Consider the following 25,346-nt stretch of genomic DNA (forward strand, 5'->3'; position numbering starts at 1 on the left):
AGATGGTGTTCTGGATTCTCTAAACTCTAGTATTAGTACCTGCTCTAGTCGATGGTGTTCTGGATCCTGTATGTATACTGTATACTGAGCAGGGGTGCAGTGGGCATGCCACGCGGTACCACGCCGTCCCAGCACTTTTCTGAGCAGAAGAACGTGCACGGATGTGCACACAAAAATGCGTTCACAACTTTCACTAGACGTGCCAAGTACCGGTACTCACCTATCTATCACCTATAGTCTTTGCATAACAATAGCATAGCAATAGCATAACAAAGAACGAGAAGTGCAAAACCAAAATACAAGCCCTGTACCAATTGGTGGGGGTTTGCTTGAGCTGTGGAACCTGCCACTACAAATGGTCCCGACTGGAAGGATGAGACATTTCTTAAATTGTGCTTCAGAAGGAAACTGTCCTTCTGTAAACTGTAAGTTACATTGTTAATTTAGTTTGTATTTACTTTTCTAGTTTAAGTTAATTCAATTAAAGAAATTGTAACTACAATATTGTATCTACATTTAAAACATTGTTTGTTTTTCAACCATATCTGCTGACAATATAATTTCTTTATATATTGAAGGCTACATCCTACCTTTTCAGCTTCTCTATTTCAAGGCAATATTTACAAAAACTAAACTAAAACTAGTAATTTCCTATACAAACATGTTTCCTACTATTTATGCATAATAATCATCTGTTCTGTGCGCACACGAGGGAACATGTATGCGCATGCGCGTGCAGGTGACGTCATTTAAACAGAGTACAGGCACTTCTGAAATTACGACTGCACCCCTGATACTGAGTTATTAGCTCGGTGTGACGTTTGGTCCTCAGGTTCGTGTTCATACTCACTCTGAGCCTGATGAATCTCCATCCACTGTTCCTGCTCTGATGCTCATGGCGACACCATTCAGCTGGTCCGGGACGCTAGGCTTGGCCGGGACGCTAGGCTTGGCCGGGACGCTAGGCTTGGCCGGGACGCTAGGCTTGGCCGGGACGCTAGGCTTGGCCGGGACGCTAGGCTTGGCCGGGACGCTAGGCTTGGCTGGGCTCGCTCTGCTGTCACTAGAAGAGGAGCCTTGTGGGGAAGTGGGGCCCGGGGCCTCAGACAGTTCATTGTGAATACGACTGATACCATTTCTCTCTGCAATAGGAGATAGCTGCTTCTTCTTCAGGATTCCTGTATTTGATGAAAAGAAAAAGAAAAAAAGTATTGATAATCTCTTCACAAACATGCCATGGTTTTTTTTTATCCACTTTTTCTCCCATTTCTATTTTTCTCCCATCCCAATTTCGTATCGTCCAATTCAACCCTCCCCTGTCTCGAACGCTGTTTCTTGCCTCCCACAAGCCGGCTGCAATGTGGACGAAGCCATACATAGCACGAGTCCCCTCCGATACTCGAGGTAGCAGCCGTCGCATCTTTTCACCTGCGCGGCGCGATCTTTCAGCGTCAGGGGTCTGCGCTTTGGAGGGGCGCCGCCCCCATCGCTTCCTGATTCTACTGCGCAGGCGCACCAACCGACCTGTAGGAGTCGCTGTCCACAACGCCCGATCCCCACCCATCAGTTTCCCACCCCCTAATACTGCCAATGTGTATTAGTACGGACGACCAGCTAAACTGAAAGCAATGTATTTTTTTGTATTTATTTATTAACACAAAGAGTTAAACAAAAGTTAAAAGAAATACATAACCATATTGCTTTTTCTTATCTACTTTTTCCTCCCCATTTTTCTATTTTTCTCCCGTCCCCAATTTCATATTGTCCAATTCTACCCTCCCCTGTCTCGAACGTTGTTAGACCATGCCTCCCACAAGCCGGCTGCAATGTGAACGAAGCCTTGCATCATGTGTCTCCTCCGGTACTCGAGGAGGCAGCCGTCGCATCTTTTCACCTGCACAGCGCGATCTCTCAGCGGCGAGGGTCTGCGTGGGAGGGACACGCCGCCCTCGTCGCTTCCTGATTCTACTGCGCAGGCGCACCAACCAACCTGTAGGAGTCGCTGTCCACAACGTCCGATCCCCACCCACCAGCTTCCGTTCCCACCCCCTAATACTGCCAATTGTATTAGTATGAACGACCAGCCAAGCTGGTAGCAACGCCGAGAGCTGGGCTCGAACCCTACATAACCATATTGTGTAGGAGAAGTTTAGAAGCTTAGAGGCTTATCGAGAACTTCCCCTGTTTTGTAAAATCAAACATACAAAAATAAACATATTTAAAAAATACCAGTAATACATTCAAAAGATATGTGTTAATACAAACATACATACATACACACAGTACATACATGCATAATATACTGCGTACATAATAATACATAACCACCCACCCGCCTGCCTACAAACCTACCCACCCACATAACCAAATGCATCATTGTGTTCTACTGCTAACCTTTCTGAGGGTGTGCGTTGAGGTTGGGTAGACTGGGCAGCAGCATCATGTTGTCGTTGTCCCCTGACCGGTCCTCAGGCATGGCTCTGCCCTCCCGACAGGGGGCCTGGGTCTCCAGCCTGTCTGCCCCTCCCACCAGGCCCTCACCGTCACCGGCTGCTGCTTCCCCAGGCCAGTACATCTGACTGACATTGTTATCTAGGACACAGCCATAGAGATAGACTAAGTCAATGAATCCATTTCATCGTTAACCCTTTATCTGGCAGAGATTATTCTGATCTTAATCCCTTCTCTGCCACCACAACGGATGGCAACGGATCGATATCCAGTGTATCAAGATGGAGTCCCGCGAGCGATAGCGAGTGGCCGGACGAAATATGGGTGAGCACCACTTCCGGCCGCTCACTTCCGGTTTTGGCACCTCGCCGATCGGCCACCAGATGGCGGTCTTGAACCGTTGGAGAGTTGAGAGAAGATCTACAGCACCCGTCAAGTCTCCGTGGGTGAAATATGATTGCCATGACAGATTTTTGAAATATTGATCTCAAAGACGCTGTAAAACGTCATTTGGCAGATTACGCAAGGCGAGGAATGACGTCTAAACACGTCATTGGCGATTAAAGGGTTAATTAGTTCTATGACTCCAATATTCTAATCATTATTCACAGTTTTTTCTTCCACCGCTTGGTCCAATACTTTACGATTTGTTGAGGAGCATTCCAAGCATGTGGATGCTTTTTCCATCAACAACACAATGCAGTTTGTATTGTTTTTGCCATGCTGTAGACGGAAAAGCCATGCAGTGTCTTCCCCCGAAAATGCGATCGCTACAAAACGCTTGGTTTATGTCCGGTAAAGTAAGACACTGTGATCGTTACAGAAACATGTTTCAGGTTCGGTAAAATAGACATAGGGGGTCCTTACCTTAGCCAGAAGGTACTCCAGAAAGAATAATTCCAATGATCCGATCTTCTAGCAAGAGCTCCTCCCCCTCAGAGCGAGTCTTGATAGTCGAGTTCATTCATTGTCTCTACTGATCCCTTTTTTTTTTTTTGATCCACTCCCATTTTTTCTATATTTTCTCCCATCCCAATTTCGTATCATCCAATTCAACCCTCCCCTGTCACGAACGCTGTTTCTTGCCTCCCACAAGCCGGCTGCAATGTGGACTAAGTCATACATAGCACAAGTCCCCTCCGGTACTTGAGGTAACAGCAGTCGCATCTTTTCACCTGCGCAGCTCGATCTCTCAGTGGCGAGGAGTAACGCGTGGGAGGCTCACGCTGCCCCCGACACTTCCTGATTCTACTGCGCAGGCGCACCAACCGACCTGTAGGAGTCGCTGTCCACAACGCCCGATCCCCACCCATCAGTTTCCCACCCCCTAATACGGCCAATGTGTATTAGTATGAACGACCAGCTAAACTGAAAGCAATGTGGAGCGCTGGGCTCGAACAGGCAAGCCCAGCGTCTCCGTCATTCGTGGCGAGCGCCTTGCCCACTACGCCACGTAGCCGCCCTCTACTGATCCCTTTCTATCAGAGTTTAAAAGGTAGGAAATACTGCCACCTGGTGAGATTCGATCGGCATTGCAATTCCAACGTAGGCAAACGAGCCAGGGACGGCTAGAGTGATCCGGATGATCGTTTAGAACGGGGATCAAAGGAAAAATATCAAAGGATCTAAAAACGTATTATTACGTGTTTGGTGCTCAAGCGTTGGCGGTGAAACGCATATTACGTGTTTGGCCCCCAATGAGTTAAAGTCAGTAGGTCAGCAAGTGACATGGGCTTACAGATTTGGCCTCTATGGTGCAAAGAATCTCGTTAGTTTTGCTACTGATGATTAACCGTGGTACATAAGGGCTAGCCGACTTCACCTTGCTCATTACAGAGGGAATTTTTCCACTTCACAGAGGAGACACAATGAACGATCGTTCATGAACGCGTTCGTATTTTGGGCGAACGTGAACTGAACATATTGTATTTCCGCTAGATGAACGTAATTGAGAACGCGTTCATTCTCAGCGCTGTATAACAGCGTTCAAAAGTGCATTCATTCTCAGCACTGTATTATAACGGCATTCAAAAGTGTGCCAGATTTCATATGCCTTTCAGCCGAAAACCCAGTTAAAACACACCGTAAACAGGCTTCAAAATAATGCAGAAAACCACCCAATCTGGCAACCGCATGCTGCCTGTGATGCGTACGCTGCCTGTCACCCCTGGCTGTCGCACACAAATATACGTCATCAGACTCCTCACAACAACAATGTGGAACCGGGTAGTATAGCAGCAGCACTCGCTCAGAGTCAGACTTTAAGGCATCGGCGTATGAGCATTTAAAAGAGTTTTAGTTAAAGTCAGTAAATGTTTAGCATATGTTGTTATATGTTTGCACAATGACTACTTTCACTTTTGGTACTTTAAGTATATTTAGATTATTATACTTAATAAAGACCATTCAAGCAGCACGTTTTTCCTCATGTTTTTGAAAATATACTGTAGAGATGAAAGCTGCAGCTGCTACTGAACTGAACAAAGCGTTATGGAAATGCCAGTATTCTGATTGCCGTCTGTGATTCTATATGGGTTGTGGCAATACATTTGACAAATAATAGCTCGCAGCAACATATTGAAAAAAGAACTATAAACTATAAATGTGTTCATTTTTGAAACTATGAACTTTAGTTAAAAATTTTGAATTATGAACCATGAACTGAACTAGTTCATTCTAAAATTTGTGAACTGTGAACTGAACTAGTTCATGTAGAAAGTGAACTTTTCCAACACTGGCGCTTGCCTGACCGCAACAGCTTGAACAGGCTGTTGTTGGGGTGGTGGGGGTCTTTCATAATTCTGCACCTCCTGTTATATAAGTCCTGCAGGGGTGGTAGTGCAATACCCGTAGTACGCTCTGCTGAGCGCACCACTCTCTGGAGTGCCTTCCTGTCCTGTGCCGTGCCATTTCCAAACCAGGCAGTGATGTTTCCAGTCAGAATGCTCTCTACAGCCCCGGAATAGAAGGAGTGGAGTATCTTACCCGATACTCTGAACTTCCTTAGCTGTCTCAGGTGATAGAGGCGCTGTTTCGCCTTTTTCACCACAGAATCTATGTGTGTTGACCATGTCAGGTCCTCTGTGATGTGGACTCCCAGGTACTTGAAACTGCTCACCCTGTCCCTGATAGTCCCATTTATCCACAGTGGCGTGTGTGTCCCCTGCTGTATTCTCCTAAAATCCACGATCAGCTCTTTGGTTTTACCAATGTTCAGGAGTAGGCTGCTATCCCAGCACCAGCGTGCCAGTTCATCAACCTCCTCCCGAAAGCCCTTCTCATCATTGTTAGAGCTCAGCCCCACCACCACGTGTCGTCCGCAAACTTCACTATGGAGTTGGAGCTGAACCTGGCCACACAGTCATGTGTGTACAGTGAGTACAGCAGGGGGCTCAGAATGCAGCCCTGGGGGGACCCGATACTCAGGGTGATTTTGCTGGAGGTATGACCCCCCACCCTGACCGCCTGGGGCCTGTCACTTAGAAAGTCCAGAATCCAGGCGCTCAGGATGGAGTTCAGACCCTGATCGATCAGTTTGTCAACCAGTCTGGTGGGGACTATGGTGTTGAAAGCTGAACTATAGTCAATGAACAGCAATCTCACATAGCCCCCCTTCTGACTGTCAAGGTGAGATAGTGTGTTGTGTAGTACTTGGGAGACCGCACCACATCGCATTGTTAAATTATTCCATTGTAACGAACAATGCTGCATTTGTTATCCCTTAAATAGTCTGCAGTACCCAACTACCTATTCATTAAAAATGACAGAACACAGTAAGACGAGAGTGACCAGAGCCTCCTATAGGCTGAAGTCACCTACCATGTGAGTGTGGTCTCTTGGGCCCGTTGGAAGCTAGGCTCTCCCAGCATTCCTCTGGGGGGTAGGGCCCCTCCTCATCCTCGCTGTCGGAGGAGTGCGTGGAGGCGTATGAGCCGCTCTGGTCGTCCTCCATGGACAGGTCGCTGTCCGAGTCACTGTCACGATCTACACGCAGACAAACAACATGACTGAATTTGATGCCTATTTAACGTGAGACCAGATCAACAACAGTACAGTGAGACAGGAGAACATACCCTCCAAATGCTCTTTAGTTTCATGGAAGGGAGACCCGTGGTCATTCAGAGCGATATGTGCCTGGCTGTTATTTAGCCCATCGTCCCTGGAATAAACAAGAGGACTGTTAAAATAACATCAACTCGTACATATAAGTGGTTGTCAAACCAGTCTGGAGCAGAAGCCCACACGTTAAAAAAGTTGATGCGGCTACTAACAACGCCCTCCGGATCATCAGTGGATGCCTGAAGGCTACACCCGTCTTCCTGCTGCCAGTCCTTGCAGGAATCGCACCAGCTGGCCTACGACGAGAGGCTGCCACTCTCGACCTAGCAAGGAAGGCAGTGAAGCATGACTGGCACATCCTACACAACACCACAACAACAACAGCACCTATGAGCAGACTCAAGTCCCGCCACCCCTACAACAAGGTGGCACAAGAGATGCTCCGTTCCACCACTGAGGACCTATCCAGAAATGGATGGCTGGCGGCAGCCTGGAAGAGAGAGTGGGAGAGTGCTGGGCCAACCCGTATCCACCACTACATCTGGGATCCAGGAGATGGCGCCACAGGAGACGATCTTCCACGCCGGCAATGGGTTCTGCTGAATCGTTTAAGATCTGGGGTTGGTCGCTTTAAAGCATCATTAAAGAAGTGGGGCCTGGCAGACAGCGCTGCATGTGAGTGTGGAGACCCTGAGCAGACTGTTGACCACATCCTGACCATCTGCCCCCTATACAAACCACCCTCGGAAGCCAGCCTCTTTGATGTGGGACCAGAGTTAAGGGCATGGCTACAAGATACAGAGTTGGACCTCTGACGTTACACGAAAGAAGAAGAAGATGCCAGGGAGAATGTGAAGAATCCCTTGGCATTTGGCTAACAACTAACAATGAATTGTGCTCACTAGTAAAATAAACAATAGTGATATCAAACAATATGAAATTTGATGGGGACCAACTCTCTTAAGGACACTTATTGGTCCCTGGACTGCAAATTTAGAACCGCTGCTATACATGAGGTGTCCTTCATTTAGAAAACCTTCTGTTAGGACTGTCCCTTCCTAGTCTATTACTAGGGTGTCCCTGTTAGGACTGTCCTCTCCTAGTCTATTACTAGGGTGTCCCTGTTAGGACTGTCCCCTCATAGTCTATTATTAGGGTGCCCCTGTTAGGACTGTCCCCTCATAGTCTATTATTAGGGTGTCCCTGTTAGGACTGTCCCCTCATAGTCTATTATTAGGGTGCCCCTGTTAGGACTGTCCCCTCATAGTCTATTATTAGGGTGTCCCTGTTAGGGCTGTCCCCTCATAGTCTATTACTCGATTAATTGGTCGGTTTGGTCTTAGTTGACTTTGATTAGTTGTTTTTTATGCTTTTTCCATGTTGAATGATTTATTATTTATAATTTCCTGGAAACAATGATAAGTGTATCTCTGGTAAGCACTAGATTTAGGGAAGTCTGTGTGTAAATTAAATCAACAAATCAATTAGTCCACAAGTTCTAGGGCAATTCGTTTTAGCATCCCCCCCCCGCAAACAGCTCTAGTCTCCAGTCCATACCATAGGATAGATAGCTCTAGTCTCTAGTCCATACCAGAGGACAGCTCTAGTCTCTAGTCCATACCAGAGGACAGCTTTGATCTCTAGTCCATACCAGAGGACAGCTCTAGTCTCTAGTCCATACCAGAGGACAGCTCTAGTCTCTAGTCCATACCAGAGGACAGCTCTAGTCTCTAGTCCATACCAGAGGACAGCTTTGGTCTCTAGTCCATACCAGAGGACAGCTTTGGTCTCTAGTCCATACCCGGGGACAGCTCTAGTCTCTAGTCCAGGGGTGGCCAACCCGCGGCTCGCGAGCCGCATGCGGCTCTTTGCCCGTCAATGTGCGGCTCTTCCATCCATAAAATATATATATATTTTTTTTTTTTACTTTTTCTTTTTTCTTTTTTTTTATGTCACTCATTCCATAAGGATGTAGAATAAACATTTACAATTTTTTTTTAAATGGCCCATTTGCATGTTCTTGGTATCTGAATCTAGGGACATATATGGATCAGTGTCAGAAATAGTGTGTCTGTTACTAGGCTTGAGTAAATTGTAATGAACCAAAGGAGAATATCAATTCTATTTAAAAAAAAATTTATCTTTGACTGTGAATAACACCATGCTAAAATTGACCAGACCTGAAAAATCTAAGCAAATGAATAAAGGGAAGATGATTAAACAGAAGGTTTTGTAGATACAGTACTGAATTCTGCCATCTTTTTTATAATGTAAATTTCGCCACCATTTTTCATCATATTGCAACACCGTTTTTTGCAAGACGTTCACAGAAAGGTAGAGAAACTAACTATGTTCTGTTTTATGGCAATAATGTTCAGGTTTGTGGGAGATAATCCCAAAAAATAAGAGAAATAAAAAAGTAAATCCAGAAGTCAGATGATTGACAGGGGCTGGTGTGAGCTGGGTAGGGTAGTTTTTCGAAATTTGAAAGCCCTGAGTCTCTTCCTTCAAAAGACTACACTCACTTTTGGATGTGCCACTTCCTCCTGTCAATATGCGCCGGTTTCCGACTCAATGCCCTGAGATTTCTATAATCTTATATTTCACTAACAGTTAAAATAATTGGTAAACAAACGTAATGCTGAAAATATACACTTTTACTGTATATCTCAGGCTTAAGAGGTTAACCCTGTGAGGCCCAAATTAAAAAGACATTAGCAACTTCAGAGGCCAGAGGGTGAGACCTATAAACACATGAAGGGTGCCGTGACTGAAAAAAAAGGTTGAGAAACGCATATGGTGTGGCTCTTTGTGGTACCACAGTAATTTTTGTGGCTCTTAGTCTCTGACTGGTTGGCCACCCCTGCTCTAGTCCATACCTGGGGACAGCTCTAGTCTCTAGTCCATACCTGGGGACAGCTCTAGTCCCTGTAGGGTTGACATACCTGAGGACAAATGGAACGTAGCTCTGCTGGCTCTTGCCACTCTGCATGGTGCCGTTCAGAGACACACTGGAGTCTCCAAACGGTAGGTGGTACAGCCGTCCGTCCATATAGTTGGTGTTACATTTGTAGGACTGAAATACAGAGAGAAGAGCAGGAGGGGGGGGGGGGGGGGGGTGATATGAGAACAACAAGTCACAGGTCACAAGTTATCCGTGTGGTCTTGGGACAATTTTATCACACTTTTTACTGTCCGTTATATTTTTTAAAAAAATTGCCTATTTTAAACTGAATCAATCCGCACTTTTTTACTCCATCTAATCTATTCTATTTTATTATTTGTATTACTGAAAAACTGTGATTTACCTTACCTTGCTACCTCTCTATCTTTTGTATTACATTTTTTATGCTCGCTTATGCCTGTATTTTTTACTGTTGTGAAGCACTTTGAATTGCAATTTCTGTATGAAAAGTGCTATACAAATAAAATTATTATTATTATTATTATTATTATTATTATTATTATTATTATTATTATTATTATTATTATTATTATTATTATTATTATTATTATTATTATTATTATTAATTTAACCAGGATATCTGTACATGATCAATTCTATATACATGTGATGACAGCAATCATTCTGAACAAGACTTCTGAACAAGACTGATCACACTCCACTAAGACCAGTGCCACCTTTCAAAACATCTTATTTGTGCTTAAGTTGTGCCACACAGAGTTGATGTGGTTGTGGAACGTTAAGTGAAACTACTTCACATTAGGCTGCAAAAATCAATCTACAAATCTAATCTATTTACATATACATGACCATCACAGGCGCATGGTCCACAGGTCCACAGGCGCATCCTTCTCAGTGTAGATAACAGGTTTGGTGCACAAAGCATCAGGTGGACATGCTGCACAGCCCACGTGCTTGAAATGATCTTAATGCAGTTGCAGTGAGTTGGAATGTGCCGGCTCCACCAGTCTTTGCTCTCCGGTTTCATGTTCACAAATATTGGTAAAAATAACAAAGATGTAAACTGGGTGGATCCAAATTGAATGTAGTATTATGGCTTCAGCTACAGTCCTAATATGTTTAATGTAGTATTATGGCTTTAGCTACAGTCCTAATATGTTTAACCCATTCTCCGCCACCACTTTGATCCATCCTAAACCATCCTCTGCCAGCACTATTTGTCTATGGAGATGTTCACCTTCTTTGCAGGGCTATAACTTTTTAAATTGTATTGCTAAATTGACATTACTATGGCCCATTCAACATCAATTATCTATCGTTCAGGATGTAGGAACGTTTTACTTTTTCATTCACACATTCATACAAAAATACGGTCTAGAGTATAAATATGTTTTTATCGTTTTCTGCAGTATTTCATAGAACGTGAGATATAGCCATAAATGCATATATTAGATCATCAAATGCAGTTTGATACCGATCGACGCCAGATTAAAAATGTCAACTGTACATGGTCCTAAACGTCATGACTGGTCATCTGCGGGTGAACGGAGGGGGGGGGGGGGGGGGGGTCGTTTATAATTCAATGACCGACGTTAAATGATTCATGTAGTATGGGTGATATATAGATCAGAGCAGTTTGTATCGAAAATGGTAAAGAAAAACGCTGAAACTTACCCCAGTCTCCTCGTAGCGTTGGGTGATGAGAGTGGAGCAAAAATATCGCTATTATGGGATGTTGATTGATGTGATCCATTTCCGGGTTGTATATGACTAATACACGTCCAAATCATGTTGATTATTGAGTTATGGCAAAGATCAATATCCACGGTGTCTGTATTGAGCCCCGGGACGCTGAGCGAGTGGCCGGACGAAAATAGGGGACGGACCAAGCACTTCCGGCCACTTCCGGTTTGGCAACTCGTCGATCGGCCACCAGATGGCAGTATTGAAGCGTTGCAGAGTTGAGCGGAGTCCTACAGCACCAGCCAAGACTCCGTGGGTGACATATGAATACCATGACGAAAATATGAAATATTGATCTCAAAGACGCCTTACGGCGTCATTGGCAGATTACGCATGGCGGAGAATGACGTGTTAACGCGTCATCGGCGGAGAATGGGTTAATGTAGTATTATGGCTTTAGTTACAGTCCTAATATGTTTAATGTAGTATTATGGCTTTAGCTACAGTCCTAATGTGCAACTTAAAGCTTAATTAGTCTACATTCCAGAGGCCTGAGATAGTTCTGTGAGGTAGGGCGGAATGACTCAGTCAAAGTGTATTCAGTGTTTAGACTTGGAGACTCACCGAGGCCTTGGACTTGATCATGTGATCTGGCCGCTTGCGGCTGCAGCAGTATTTCATGGCATGCCTCGCCTCCTTACTGAAGACGATGCGGAAGAAGAAGATGAAGGGACCCTGCGATGCCACAACACGAGGAGAAACAATCAATCTAAAGTTTCTAAACAGACCAGTGTTAAATAGTATTTTTAATAAATATAGTGATAATTCTTGGTGTTTGTTTTAAACTGCTTTGAGAGCCAGACGGGTGGGGTCTGCCACACAGAACAGCATAGTGAGTAACAGAAAGTAGTGGACAGCTTTACTAGTATGCCTTTCAGTGTTTGACAACTTACCTGACACTATCTGAAATATACGTTTTAAATAAATACTAAGAATGACTTGTAAAATACTATTTAATCCAGGTCTAGCGACTTAGCATTTCAAACCATGAGGCTTTACCTGCACACAGTTGAACCCGGCGAACAGGTAGTGGAAGATGATCATGTCGCTGTTGACGGAGAGGAGAGCCAGCAGACATGTGACAGTAACCAGCAAGAGAACCCCGCCTGCTGTCCTCAGGCCAGAACTATAGCTGTACGTCAGCATACAGATGCAGAGATGAAAGATAAAAGTAGTAAGACGAAATACACTAAGCAAGAATTTGTTACATGCTACAAATTAGTTATGTGCCTGTGACCCCAAGATGCAGGTTGTGCATTTATATGGACTTTATGGACGACACCAAAAGGCATGGACAATAACATCAGCACTACAGTAGATTCAGACAGAGAAACAAAGCCTTCTTTTGTTTGGCTCACAATCCTCAGGTGCAACAGCACATAGTGGTGCAAGAAGTACTGAAATCCAGAACCTCAATACAATTGGCAATACTCTGGTGCCTAGACATGTACTTTGTATAAGTAAAAGTAATATTTAAGTATTTGCTACCAAATGCACCTGTGTATCAAAAGTCAAATGTTCAATGTCCTTGTATTCCAGCGCTAGTAAACAGTCCATCTTTGACGTGTTGACCCATAGATGGTTTAGTCTTACTTGCTTTGAAGTTGGCCGTTTATAGTCGAAACTTTCATAATTAAGATGGATTTATCACGTTTTCAATGTGTGGAACTGTGAAGTAAAAACAGTTAAGTACACATACCTCAAAATCTAAAGATAGTATTCGAGTAAAAATACTTTATTACTAGACCCTAAAAGCGCACCATTGACAAGAGAGAAAGTAGACCTTAGTGCTGGTAAAGCCCAATACCACTTTTTCACTATTCTAAACTATAAACCTTAAGTATAGCCCAATACCAAACACCAATCTCATCCATTACTTTAACTGAACAGTATAGACCATGATTACTTAAGGGTAACTGGACCAAAGTAATTGAGATTATAATCCATTTTCCCCATTAGAGACATCTAATATCCATCTAATATCCAAAATTAAGCTTTGTTTTGATGCCCGACATGTTACTCATGGCTCTTGGTATCAGGTTTTTAGTACTTTCTTAAGTCTTTGTATAAAGACTATGTATCCTACTTAAGTGTTTGTATTAAGACTATGTATCCTACTTAAGTGTTTGCATTAAGACTATGTATCCTACTTAAGTGTTTGCATTAAGACTATGTGTCCTACTTAAGTGTTTGCATTAAGATTATGTATCCTACTTAAGTGTTTATATTAAGACTATGTATCCTACTTAAGTGTTTGCATTAAGACTATGTATCCTACTTAAGTGTTTATATTAAGACTATGTATCCTACTTAAGTGTTTATATTAAGACTATGCATCCTACTTAAGTGTTTGCATTAAGACTATGTATCCTACTTAAGTGTTTGCATTAAGACTATGTATCCTACTTAAGTGTTTATATTAAGACTATGTATCCTACTTAAGTGTTTGCATTAAGACTATGTATCCTACTTAAGTGTTTGCATTAAGACTATGTATCCTACTTAAGTGTTTGTATTAAGACTATGTATCCTACTTAAGTGTTTATATTAAGACTATGTATCCTACTTAAGTGTTTAAATTAAGACTATGTATCCTACTTAAGTGTTTGCATTAAGATGAAAGTAGGACACTCACACAGGAGGATCTTTCTTCTCAAAGCTGTGTTGTCTTAGAGAACAGGAGGCTCTGGAGGCCAAGATGTACAGGAAGACATTCATCTGTGGAGACAATGACATTCTGTATCAAGAGAGAGCAGGCGATGTCTCTCCTCCTGGGGTTTTGTTTGATTGAAGACAGAAGGGAGGAAGAGTAGGAAGGTCTGGTGAGACTCGACCCTCGATCAGCAAGGGGTGCATTTGGTAGCAGAGGCAGGGCTCAGAACCACCATCTGCACTCCTCAGTGTTGTAGTGGGACATGAAAGGGTTGGCAGACTGTAGAATGCAGTCAATTAAAATAAAATAAAATATCACCAGCTGGTATGAAAGGAAAAGAAAATCAATGTTGTGTTATAGTGAATGGAATAACATTAGAAAGAAAGAGAAACAGACTTGTAGAGGCTCACTCCTTTTCATACATAACGGAACGTAAGCCATTATCGTCCACTCAGAACCAACCTATCCAAATTCGGCCACGCCCCCTTTTGCGTGGCATTCTCGGATTTTGACGTTGAAAGGTAGGTGATGTGAAATAATACTTATTTTAGAGTATATATATCAAATTCCACTAGTATTCATCTATATTTAGTCATCTAAAGACTATTAGATATGAACGTATGTTACCAAGAAGTGGGAATCTCTAGAATGTGTTTTGGGCGACGGGGGTCTAACGTTATGTACACTATCTTTCTGTTGTCAGTAGATGGCAGCATTGGTTTAAAAGGTGAAATGGTATGTCAAAACAAAATGACTACAAGTCCTAAGACCTTTGTCACCTTAGTTCACAGGTCAGCACCGGATTAAAAGTGAGGAAAACGCGATCTGAACATGGGAGCGTTAAACTATTAATGCGACCTCAGTACAGTGACCGAGAATGGTCACCTAATTATCTTAACAAAAGTGCATCATTAGCATTATGTTTGTTGTCTAAAGGGAAACATAATGGTACAATTTAAGATTTTAAATGTTATCCGCATATAAAGGACAAATAAAACATTGTTAATTTGTAAGAAACCTCAATGAAAACGGCGCAGGGTAAGTTATATTCGCTATTGTTATGAAAATGTGATAGAATCCTATAAAAATGTGGACGCATTTGGTCACTGTGACGTTACATCTCTATTGCTACAGTCATAAAATCCCCTATAACGGAAAATCAGTGTTAGAACGGATTTGACATTGGTTACAAAAGAAAGGGGGACTGAGGGGAGAGAGGGGAGCTGAGCGGACCGAGGAGACAGAGGATCGAGGGGGCAGATGACTGAAGGGACAGAGGACTGAGGAGACAGAGGACTGAGGACTGAGGAGACAGAGGACTGAGGGGGCAGAGGACAGAGGACTGAGGAGACAGAGGACTGAGGGGGCAGAGGACTGAGGACTGAGGAGACAGAGGACTGAGCGGGCAGAGGACTGAGGGGGCAGAGGACAGAGGGGGCAGAGGACAGAGGACTGAGGGGGCAGAGGACTGAGGGGGCAGAGGACTGAGGACTGAGGGGGCAGAGGACTGAGGGGGCAGAGGACTGAGGACTGAGGAGACAGAGGACTGAGCGGGCAGAGGACTGAGGGGGCAGAGGACTGAGGGGGCAGAGGACTGAGGACTGAGGAGACAGAGGACTGAGCGGGCAGAGGACTGAGGGGGCAGAGGACTGAGGGGGCAGAGGACTGAGGGGGCAGAGGACTGAGGAGACAGAGGACTGAGGGGACAGAGGACTGAGGGGACAGAGGACTGAGGGGACAGACAGGACAGGGGACTGAGGGGACAGACAGGACAGAGGACTGAGGGGACAGACAGGACAGAGGACTGAGGGGACAGAGGACTGAGGGGACAGACAGGACTGAGAGGACAGACAGGACAGAGGACTGAGGGGACAGAGGACTGAGGGGACAGACAGGACTGAGAGGACAGACAGGACAGAGGACTGAGGGGACAGAGGACTGAGGGGACAGACAGGACTGAGAGGACAGACAGGACTGAGAGGACAGACAGGACAGAGGACTGAGGGGACAGACAGGACAGAGGACTGAGGGGACAGAGGACTGAGGGGACAGACAGGACAGAGGACTGAGGGGACAGACAGGACAGAGGACTGAGGGGACAGAGGACTGAGGGGACAGACAGGACAGAGGACTGAGGGGGCAGAGGACTGAGGTGACAGAGGACTGAGGGGACAGAGGACTGAGGGGACAGACAGGACAGAGGACTGAGGGGACAGACAGGACAGAGGACTGAGGGGACAGACAGGACAGAGGACTGAGGGGACAGAGGACTGAGGGGACAGACAGGACAGAGGACTGAGGGGACAGAGGACTGAGGGGACAGACAGGACAGAGGACTGAGGTGACAGAGGACTGAGGTGACAGAGGACTGAGGGGACAGGGGACTGAGGGGACAGACAGGACAGAGGACTGAGGGGACAGAGGACTGAGGGGACAGACAGGACAGAGGACTGAGGGGACAGGGGACTGAGGGGACAGACAGGACAGAGGACTGAGGGGACAGAGGACTGAGGGGACAGACAGGACAGAGGACTGAGGGGACAGACAGGACAGAGGACTGAGGGGACAGAGGACTGAGGGGACAGACAGGACAGAGGACTGAGGGGACAGAGGACTGAGGGGACAGACAGGACAGAGGACTGAGGGGACAGAGGACTGAGGTGACAGAGGACTGAGGGGACAGAGGACTGAGGGGAGCTGAAGAGACTCACCGACACGACCATGGCGATGGGTCCAGCAAAGCTCCAGATGAGAGTGTCGTACACGGACAGCCAGCAGAAGTCTGGGTTCCCGTATCCCTCTGGGTCCAGTCCCACCGCCAGGCCTGGAGCCGGAGACAGACACTTTCAATACCAACATTCTAAATGGACTACATCTGATTTCTTGTCAGTTATTGATATTAACACTGCAACAGGAAACAAGCTGCTCCCTAGCAAAGCAATTCCACTTAAACTGTCTATAATACCAGACCTTATATCAGGCAACGTCTACTAATCTTTCAATAGCCTTTGAGTGTGTGCGTGTGTGTGTGTGTGAGAGAGTGTGTGCGTGCGTGTGCATGTGTGCGTGTGTGTGTGTGCGTGTGTGTGTGCATGCGTGCATATTCCAAATACTCCTGACATCACAAGATCAGAGAGAAGTGCTTAACCTTGAGACAGGTTGTCTAATAGACCTGCAATATGGAACTAGCCGTCTTGGCGTTATACCTGTATCACTGTACATTAATACTACAATGATATACATACATCTGATTAGCACTATTACTCAGTAGTACTCATTTGTATATTTTATACCCAGTTTAATCACCTGTACATTGTATCATACGATTGCACTTTACTGTTACATTTGCACTCTGGTTGGATGTCAAACTTATTTTCGTTGTACTGTAGTAATAATAATAATAATGGCTTGGATTTATATAGCGCTCTTCATGACACCCAGAGCGCTTCACAGAGTCCATTATTCGTTCATACACAGTCATACCGGTGGTGGTAAGCTACAATTGCAGCCAGAGCTGCCCTGAGGCAGACTCACGGAAGCGTGGCGAATAATCATCGCCTACGGCCCCTCCGACCACCACCAACATTCATTCACATGCATACACATTCATACGAGGCAAGTAGGTTAAGTGTCTTGCCCAAGGACACAACGGCGATGGGATGGACATGGGCTTGAGCGGGATTCGAACCACCAACCCTTCGATCATTGGACGACCCGCTCTACCCCTGAGCCAAAGCCGCCCCACTGTACTTGCGCTGTATAATGACAATACATTTTAATCTAATCTAAGTATCAGCCCTTGGCTGCATATGATGAGATGTGTAGTTAGAGGCATAATGACTACTGGACATGACTATAGACGTGTAGTTAGAGGCATAATGGCTACTGGACATGACTATAGACGTGTAGTTAGAGGCATAATGGCTACTGGACATGACTATAGACGTGTAGTTAGCTACCTGGGAAGGTTTTCTGTGGTTGTTATTAATCTAACTGGAAAACAGAGTGGGGTTGAGGGGAAAGCACATTGGATTATGGGCGTCCTGGTGACTCACCACACTAAGGCGCATGCCATGTAATGACAACATCCCACTTGTGAATGTGGTTTGTGACCTTTGTTACATGTCACCCCCCCCCCTCCTTTCTCCCCCTGATTTACTGTCACCCACTGTCCTGTTTAATAAAGCAGAAATGCCTTAAAGGGGAACTATTTTACTATTTCTTTCACTATTTGGGCACTTTTACACAATTCCTGTGAGTCTAGAGAACACCTCTGTAATTTTTTTTTTTAACCAAGTCCTCAAAAACAGCATTTTTCTACCTCAAGATCTTAAGCCGTCTTGAGCCTGGGCTCCAACCACTGTGTGCAGCTCATCATGAGCCTGATGCCACACAGCCACATTATCATGCAGCTGAGTCTCTCTGACATCACAAATCAGCACATTTTCAGATGACTCAGTTCAGTGAGGGTGAATATTGTGAGAGGAGAATTGGAAGAAAGCGCCAATATGAGAATTAGAGACATAGATCATATTAATATAAGTTCACATAGCTAGGAAACAATGCTAAACACTCAAAAAGGCCATTTATAAGATAGTTCCCCCTTAAGAGTATATTAAAAAATATATATATATTAAAAAGAAAAAAAAAGAAAAAAAACACTATGTAGGCAGCTGGAACAAGGAATGACTGCAACGCCGGAAGTCATAATTTTCACCTAAAACGTTTGTTTATATATATAAACCTAACCCTGGCATACTGTGCAGTGAGGAACAGCTTCCTCCTACTTCCACTCAATGGTCTTTAATGACACACCCTCAACACACACAGACCTGTGATGAAGGCTGGTACTCCCCAGCCAATCAGGTAGTAGAATCTCATGGGTCCATAGTTGATGTCTCGAGCTTCGCTGAGCATGCGGTAGACGTGCAGCCCCTCCAGAAACAACCAGGAGAAGGTGCACAGGTAGAAGAAGTGCAGCAGGATGGCGATGACTGTGCATAAGAACTACAGGCAGAGAGGGGGGAGAGGGGGTTCATTAAAGTGTTGTTAAAGACATTGTAGTAAATAATATATGACAGGGCTCAAATTATCCTGAGCTAAGAAGATGATCACATCCTTCCTTTTGATCAGTCAGCTCTGTCAGACACTTCCTGTTCCAAATATAGATGAGAGAGAGATTGCAAGTGAGAGATAAGACAGCCCTGTACTGAGGTGGAATGCTACACAGAGATAAATTGTGTTTAAACTTGATACCTGCTAAAAATATCCTGCTTATTAGCATTATGTTCATAACTATACTGTCCTGTCTGCACTAATTCTGCACTATGGAACCTTTTCATTAAAAAAGCATTGCTTCTTTAGTAGCTAAATCACAGAACTCAGCTGAAGAAGAAATATTCTTCCCAACGGTGAAAACAGTGAAATGGTCCAGCTCTTCCGGGCCTCGTGCGACGAGGGCCTTAGTTTACAAAGTAGATAGTCAGCCTAAAAAGAATGTGAAAATAATAATAATTTGCCTGCTGTGTGAACAAAGCCTTACCGGGTTGTCTGCCTGGTTGATGCCCAGGATGAAGATGAGCTCGGAGATGAAGAGTGCGGTGGCCCCGTTGTTGACGATACTGGTCTTGTTACACTGCATGGCCCTCAGGCAGAAGAGGAAGAGGGTGGTGATGAAGAGGAAGCCCAGCGTCACGCCCACCGTGCTCCAGGTCACCAGCCTGACAGGCAGGATCTCTCCATTCTGAAAAGGTTGGAGTTGCAGTTTAACACATCCGAGTCCATAATACTTACATACATCTAATATACTGTAGGAGCTGAATCTGTTCCTGATGAAGTAGGGCTGGACAATAGGGAGCTCCACCCTCTTTTCTTGACCCTCCTATCACAGGTGTTACTTTCCTCGGTCAAGCTAAGAGAGGGCAGAGCTCGGGATAGGTCAATTGTAAAGTTTGTCAAAGGAAAGCAACAGTTGTGATTGGAAGATCAAGAAAGAGGGCAGGGTTTGAGACAACAAATTAATAAAATTGTATATTGCAATTTATAGTATAAAAAACGAATACGATACGATAACACTGATAAACTATAATAATCAATACACTGCCCTATGTAGTCTGAAGCACATCCACGACTGTATCCAGCACAGCTTTACACCAACCTCTCTCCTGGAGATGTCCATCAGGACAGCAAAGCTGGTCATGTGGTAACACTGGCAGCTGATGTGGGTGTTGTTTCTGAAAACCACCTCACAGCCCTTGGCTGACCAGCCTCCCTTCCCCGCTCTGACAACAGCATGGAGAGAGAACAATATGAAGACACTTCAATTTAATTCCTGTTTAAAGGCTGAATATGTTCTCTGTGTGTGTGTGTGTGTGTGTGTGTGTGTGTGTGTGTGTGTGTGTGTGTGTGTGTGTGTGTGTGTGTGTGTGTGTGTGTGTGTGTGTGAGCGTGTGTGTGTGTGTGTGTGTGTGTGTGTGTATGAGTGTGTGCACATGCCTGTGAATGTATCATTAACTATCATCATTAAACCTTTATTTAAAACTCCTAAACATTGAGGTTGTCCTGATCTCCAATGAAGACGAGTAAACAGAGTAAAATAAATTAGACAGAATTAAAAGTAGTAACACAACAGGATAAAAACAAAGCTAAAAACAAAGAAAATCAGCTAAAACAGATTGATACACAGTGGTTAGTGATCAGGGCTTTGCACTATGCAGGTTGGAAGGGTATTGATCTTTAAAGTGCATTGAAGGATGTTCCCTGAGTCAGGAGCATCAACAGAAAAGGCAGACCTTCCAAGATCAGAACAAGCTTGAGGAACCTTAAAAGGGGAACTATCTTACTATTTCTTTCACTATTTGGGCAATTTTACAGTCTATGGAACACATCTGTAAGGTTTATAAAAAAAAAAAAAAAAAAAAAAAAAAAATGCATTGTTTTGTATTTCTAATCAAGTACTCTAGAGCAGCATTTTCTGCATTTCCAGATTCCAAGCTGTTTTTGGCTGGTCTCCGCCCATACTCCCAATGCGCTTTGAGTGACAGTCACCCACAGTCTGCACTGGCAGACAGAGAGAGAGATAAGAGAGATAGAGAGGGAGACTAATTAATTTCGCCGCAGGGGGCATAATCCCACGGGACAATGCATTGCATTGGTAACTTGTTTCAAATTACAATATATACCCCCGTGAATATTATTGCACGGATCGGAATACGCGTGGGAGCGTGCCCTTTGATATTTTGCAACAGGTTGACGTGACGCGGGTGCTGATAGAGAGAGAGCGAGAGAGACAACGAGCGAGGGAGAGAGAGAGATAGAGAGGGAGAGACAGATAGAGGGAGAGAGACAGAGAGGGAGAGAGGAGATCCTCCGAGAGTGTGCGTGTGTGTTTCCCCACACACACACGCAATCGTGAGTGTGTGTAAATGCTCCGAGACGAGTGCACCGTATGAGAGCCTCTCTCTCCCTCTCTCCATTTGTCTGTCTCTCCCTCTCTCTCTCTCTTTTTGAGGAAGTGTCTGTGACAGGGAAACCGCTTTTGCATTATTTCCACTCGCTCCGTTGTTGAGCGAATTGTTGATTGTGGGCGGTGGCTACAACCACAGAAGGAGCTGAGGTATGCAGATCAGAATCCTTACACGTCACAGGTACGCTAAATTCAGAATGGCTTAGTTCACTGGGGGAGGACCTTGTCTCATCTGAACTGGAGGAATGCGCAAACATTTGAATTTGAGACATAGACAGTGTTGGTACAACCCCACATTGCTAGAAAACAATGCTAAACACTGGAAAAGGCAATTTATAAGATAGTTCCCCTTTAACACATTGGATGCCACGGACGCTTTTTGTCGTTAGTTCATGCCGACCTTTGAGTGCTTGCCGTATTTTCTTTATTGGCGATTTGAATTCATATTTCATCAATCGAGCCTCGGGTTAGTGCTGCAGAGTCTCTCTGAGCTCAATTGGGAAGATACCGCCCCCTATCGTCTCTCCCTGTGTAACTGCACCCCATTACTTAGACTGATGCAGGGGGAGTGGTCAGTTTGCTCATTTTACTTTTCCGTCAAGCCAACTGAAGATACCAAGTGATCGCCGGCCATCAGAACAGCGTGGATTATGTATTTACAGTACCAACACTGTAATCAATAAGCGTGATCGATATTTGGAATGGCGATCAGGAATTGGAATCATCTTTTTGGATAACATCTGATCTCAGGTAAGGAATTTATTTGACCAGTCTTAGGATAATCAGACCTGTTTTCACAGAGATATAAGCTTTTGCCCTATGCGTGTGTGTGTGTGTGTGTGTGCGGTGATCGCTGATGAGGAAATGAGAGAATATATTTTTCAGCCCGCCTCTATAGCGTGCATAAGTACACATATACTATCGATAATCGAGCGTTTTTGAAAACGATTCATAAATAGGCCGAAAACGTTTGTGTATGCTAGAATATTCCAGTAAATGCAGTTTATCACGGAATCTATATATTTTCCTTGAAAACGAGGGCTTTTCAAAATGCTATAAAACGAAAATGAACCGATAAAAAAACGATCAGTTTCGACAATGTTGACTGCAAACAAGTCATTGATAAACGACAGGCAGATTAGACACATAGCCATAATTTAAGAGAGATTATGCGTTCACAACGCTATCATTGAAGTGGGTGCTGGCATTCAACAGGGTTTCCAATGTTAATGGCTGGCACTCAAACTGTTAAGCACAAGTCATTTGACCGAGTCAGATAGGGTGGGTGGGTGGGTGGGTGGGTGGGTGGGTGGGTAGGTAGGTAGGTAGGTAGGTAGGTAGGTAGGTAGGTAGGTATGTATGTATGTATGTATGTATGTATGTATGTATGTGTGTATGTGTGTGCACTCACAGTATGGAGTGGTTCCAGAACACACAGATGGGTTTAGAGCGCTCCTCGGTGGCGACCAGGCGGAACTGCACGGTGATTGGTTTGTCCAGCGTGTGCTGCAGCAGCTCGTCGTTGTCATGCACAGTAATGCTGACCACTGGGGTGTTGATGACCGGACGCTTGGGCACCCTGATGGAATTCACATGACACAACGTAGAAGGTCATTGTCCATCCCTTAAGATTACATGATGATACTTCAATGTGGTGTTCCGGTCCGCGGTAGGCACAGCAGGAAGGGACCGCGTGGAAATTGTGGAGTTCTGCGAGAGGTCTCGACTGGCTGCCACACCAACCCAAAGACCAGGGACAGACCCATAACCAAACTGGTATCTGATACCAGTCCTAACTAGGGATGTCCGATATTATCGGCCGACCGATATTATCGGCCGATATCGGCAGTAAAATGTGATATCGGAAAATATCGGTATCGGTTTAAAAAAAATAAAAAACAATAACAATATTTGTTATATATATATCCAGTGAAATTATTAGTTACCTGAAATTATTCAGTTTTTTGGACGGGGAAACCCTGCATATATCGGTATCGGTTGATATCGGTTGATATCGGTATCGGAAATTAAGAGTTGGACAATATCGGAATATCGGTATCGGTAAAAAAGTCAATATCGAGCATCCCTAGTCCTAACTCATTTGCTGCATTTCTGACACATAGAATCGTGTTAGATCTCTGTAATGGGGGAAAGATTATTATATATCTCAATCATTTCTGTCGAATGACCCCAAACTGATGGTCTACTTCTAAAAATGATGGATTGGATCAGTACTTGTTATCGGCCGATACTGAACGTTTCTGACTCTGAACTGGTATCAGCGCATCGTTAATTGAGATTCTGCTGAGCCCACCACCACGGGCACCGTCAATATCATGTGACGACTGGGGGAGGGGGACGTGGAAACGCACATTTCACAGCAAATGCCATGGATGGGCTACAAAGACTCCACAAACTGACCTTGTGACCCACTACATCTGAAAAGTGACAATCAATCAGCAACCCCCCCAATTATTACTGATGGGACACGCATTTGCATGTAATTTCATGTGGGGAGAAAAGACTCAGAGGTTGATTAAAATATATAACTTATATAATTCCGACCAAAGTGAGCCCTGGATTTAATATGACATCAAATTAAATATCCAATGTGAAAAGCAGGAAAGCAGATACATAAGGTTCTCTTGTCAGTCAGACTTTATTCCCTCTCTCCCCTTCCTCCTCTTTGCATGTCTCTCTCTACAAGACAAGGCTAAGACTTCCCTACATTTATTTTCTCCTACCGGAGGCTTCTCTTGTCAGGGTCGTAGTTCTCGGGTAATAATGAGGCCAGGCTGTGGAAGATGATCACACTGGCCACGGCGTCCTGCTGGCTGTCATCTGGGTGGCGTCTCTTCCGGGAGGCGGAGTGGTTACTCTGGGGGGGTTCTGGGAAGACGTCCAGGTGCCGGTGGCCCTTGGTCTCCACCGCCGGTTCAAAGACCGTGTCGGGGAGGGTGACGGCCGTCTCCAGGTCGTCAGGACGAGGGCCTCTCACGGACTGGTAGCGAGGGAGCTTGGCTCCAGCGAAGTTCATTTTCTTCAGACGATCCACTGAGATAACTAGTGGGGAGACATATAGGCACAGTCAGACAGCAATGCACAGCTACATAGAAAGAAAAATTCGAATGAACATGAAAATGGCAGGACCTGTCTGCCAAAAGACCAATATACGTATCCACTGTCATACGCTGAGAGAATCACGGGGTGATCATGTTGCATGCTGGGTAGCTTTGGAGGACGTCAGGACAATGCTGCTCACCTATATGTGGGGTAACAATGGTGAAGGGGCTGAGGTAGGTCTTCCTCATGTTCTGCGCCAGCGCGTTGGCATAGTCCTCGTACTGGCGCAGCAGGGCCGCCGTGCCCCCCTCCGTGTACTGGATCAGCTCCCAGTGAGGCCGCGTCTCTGGGGACAGGATGGCACTGCCCACGCGCACCAGGTTCTGTCAACACACCGCAGGGGGGTCAGTGTGACGGGACGAGGGACAACAGGGGGGGGAGTGAGATGACATTTTGTGTTTTTACCATCCTCTCCCTCCCACGCGCTCCTGTGAATAATGCTGTGATCACACTGTGTCACTGTGACGTTCCGATGTCTGACTGAGCCAGAGTGGGTTATATTTAATGACGGTGTTCGTTGCAGGTGAGGGAGTCTATTGTTTCATTATGTTTTCATGCAGTGGTTGGGAGGAGTCTGTGTCAATGTAGTCTTTTCAGATTGAAATAAAAGATGTCTGCTGTTGTTTACCTCCAGCCCGTTCTTGCTTAAAATATGTAAATAAAGTACTAATCGACCACAGGAAAAAGGTACATATTATATGTTATGTTATAGCCACAATTAATATATTAACATATTTACAAAAAGGTACAGGAAAAAGGTACATATTATATGTTATGTTATAGCCACAATTAATATATTAACCCTTTATCTGCCAGGGATTATTCTGATCTTAATCCACTGTCTGCCAGTACTGTAAGTCTATGGAGATGTTCCCCTTCTTTGCAGGGCTATAACTTTTTAAATTGTATTGCTAAATTGACATTAC

At 44.8% G+C, this 25,346-nt stretch overlaps 1 protein-coding gene across 1 annotated transcript in view; it reads right to left on the reverse strand.

The window, feature by feature from the left end:
• Nucleotides 1-846: 846 nt before the first annotated feature.
• The window catches only part of celsr2 (cadherin, EGF LAG seven-pass G-type receptor 2), a gene marked incomplete at both ends in the record, with an annotated part of 169,827 nt that continues 145,327 nt past the window's right edge, over nucleotides 847-25,346 (reverse strand). Inside the window, 15 exons of the mRNA XM_084315750.1 lie at nucleotides 847-1,178; nucleotides 2,395-2,592; nucleotides 6,271-6,435; nucleotides 6,525-6,610; nucleotides 9,456-9,586; nucleotides 11,744-11,854; nucleotides 12,179-12,305; nucleotides 13,815-13,897; nucleotides 16,544-16,656; nucleotides 18,665-18,839; nucleotides 19,375-19,575; nucleotides 19,990-20,113; nucleotides 22,709-22,876; nucleotides 24,042-24,360; nucleotides 24,560-24,743. Coding sequence (XP_084171876.1) covers nucleotides 847-1,178; nucleotides 2,395-2,592; nucleotides 6,271-6,435; nucleotides 6,525-6,610; nucleotides 9,456-9,586; nucleotides 11,744-11,854; nucleotides 12,179-12,305; nucleotides 13,815-13,897; nucleotides 16,544-16,656; nucleotides 18,665-18,839; nucleotides 19,375-19,575; nucleotides 19,990-20,113; nucleotides 22,709-22,876; nucleotides 24,042-24,360; nucleotides 24,560-24,743 — 2,517 coding nt within the window. The remainder of the gene's footprint in view (nucleotides 1,179-2,394; nucleotides 2,593-6,270; nucleotides 6,436-6,524; nucleotides 6,611-9,455; nucleotides 9,587-11,743; nucleotides 11,855-12,178; nucleotides 12,306-13,814; nucleotides 13,898-16,543; nucleotides 16,657-18,664; nucleotides 18,840-19,374; nucleotides 19,576-19,989; nucleotides 20,114-22,708; nucleotides 22,877-24,041; nucleotides 24,361-24,559; nucleotides 24,744-25,346) is intronic.

This window comes from Notolepis coatsorum, assembly GCF_963971535.1.
Source record: "Notolepis coatsorum genome assembly, chromosome: 6".
NCBI classification, from domain to species: domain Eukaryota; kingdom Metazoa; phylum Chordata; class Actinopteri; order Aulopiformes; family Paralepididae; genus Notolepis; species Notolepis coatsorum.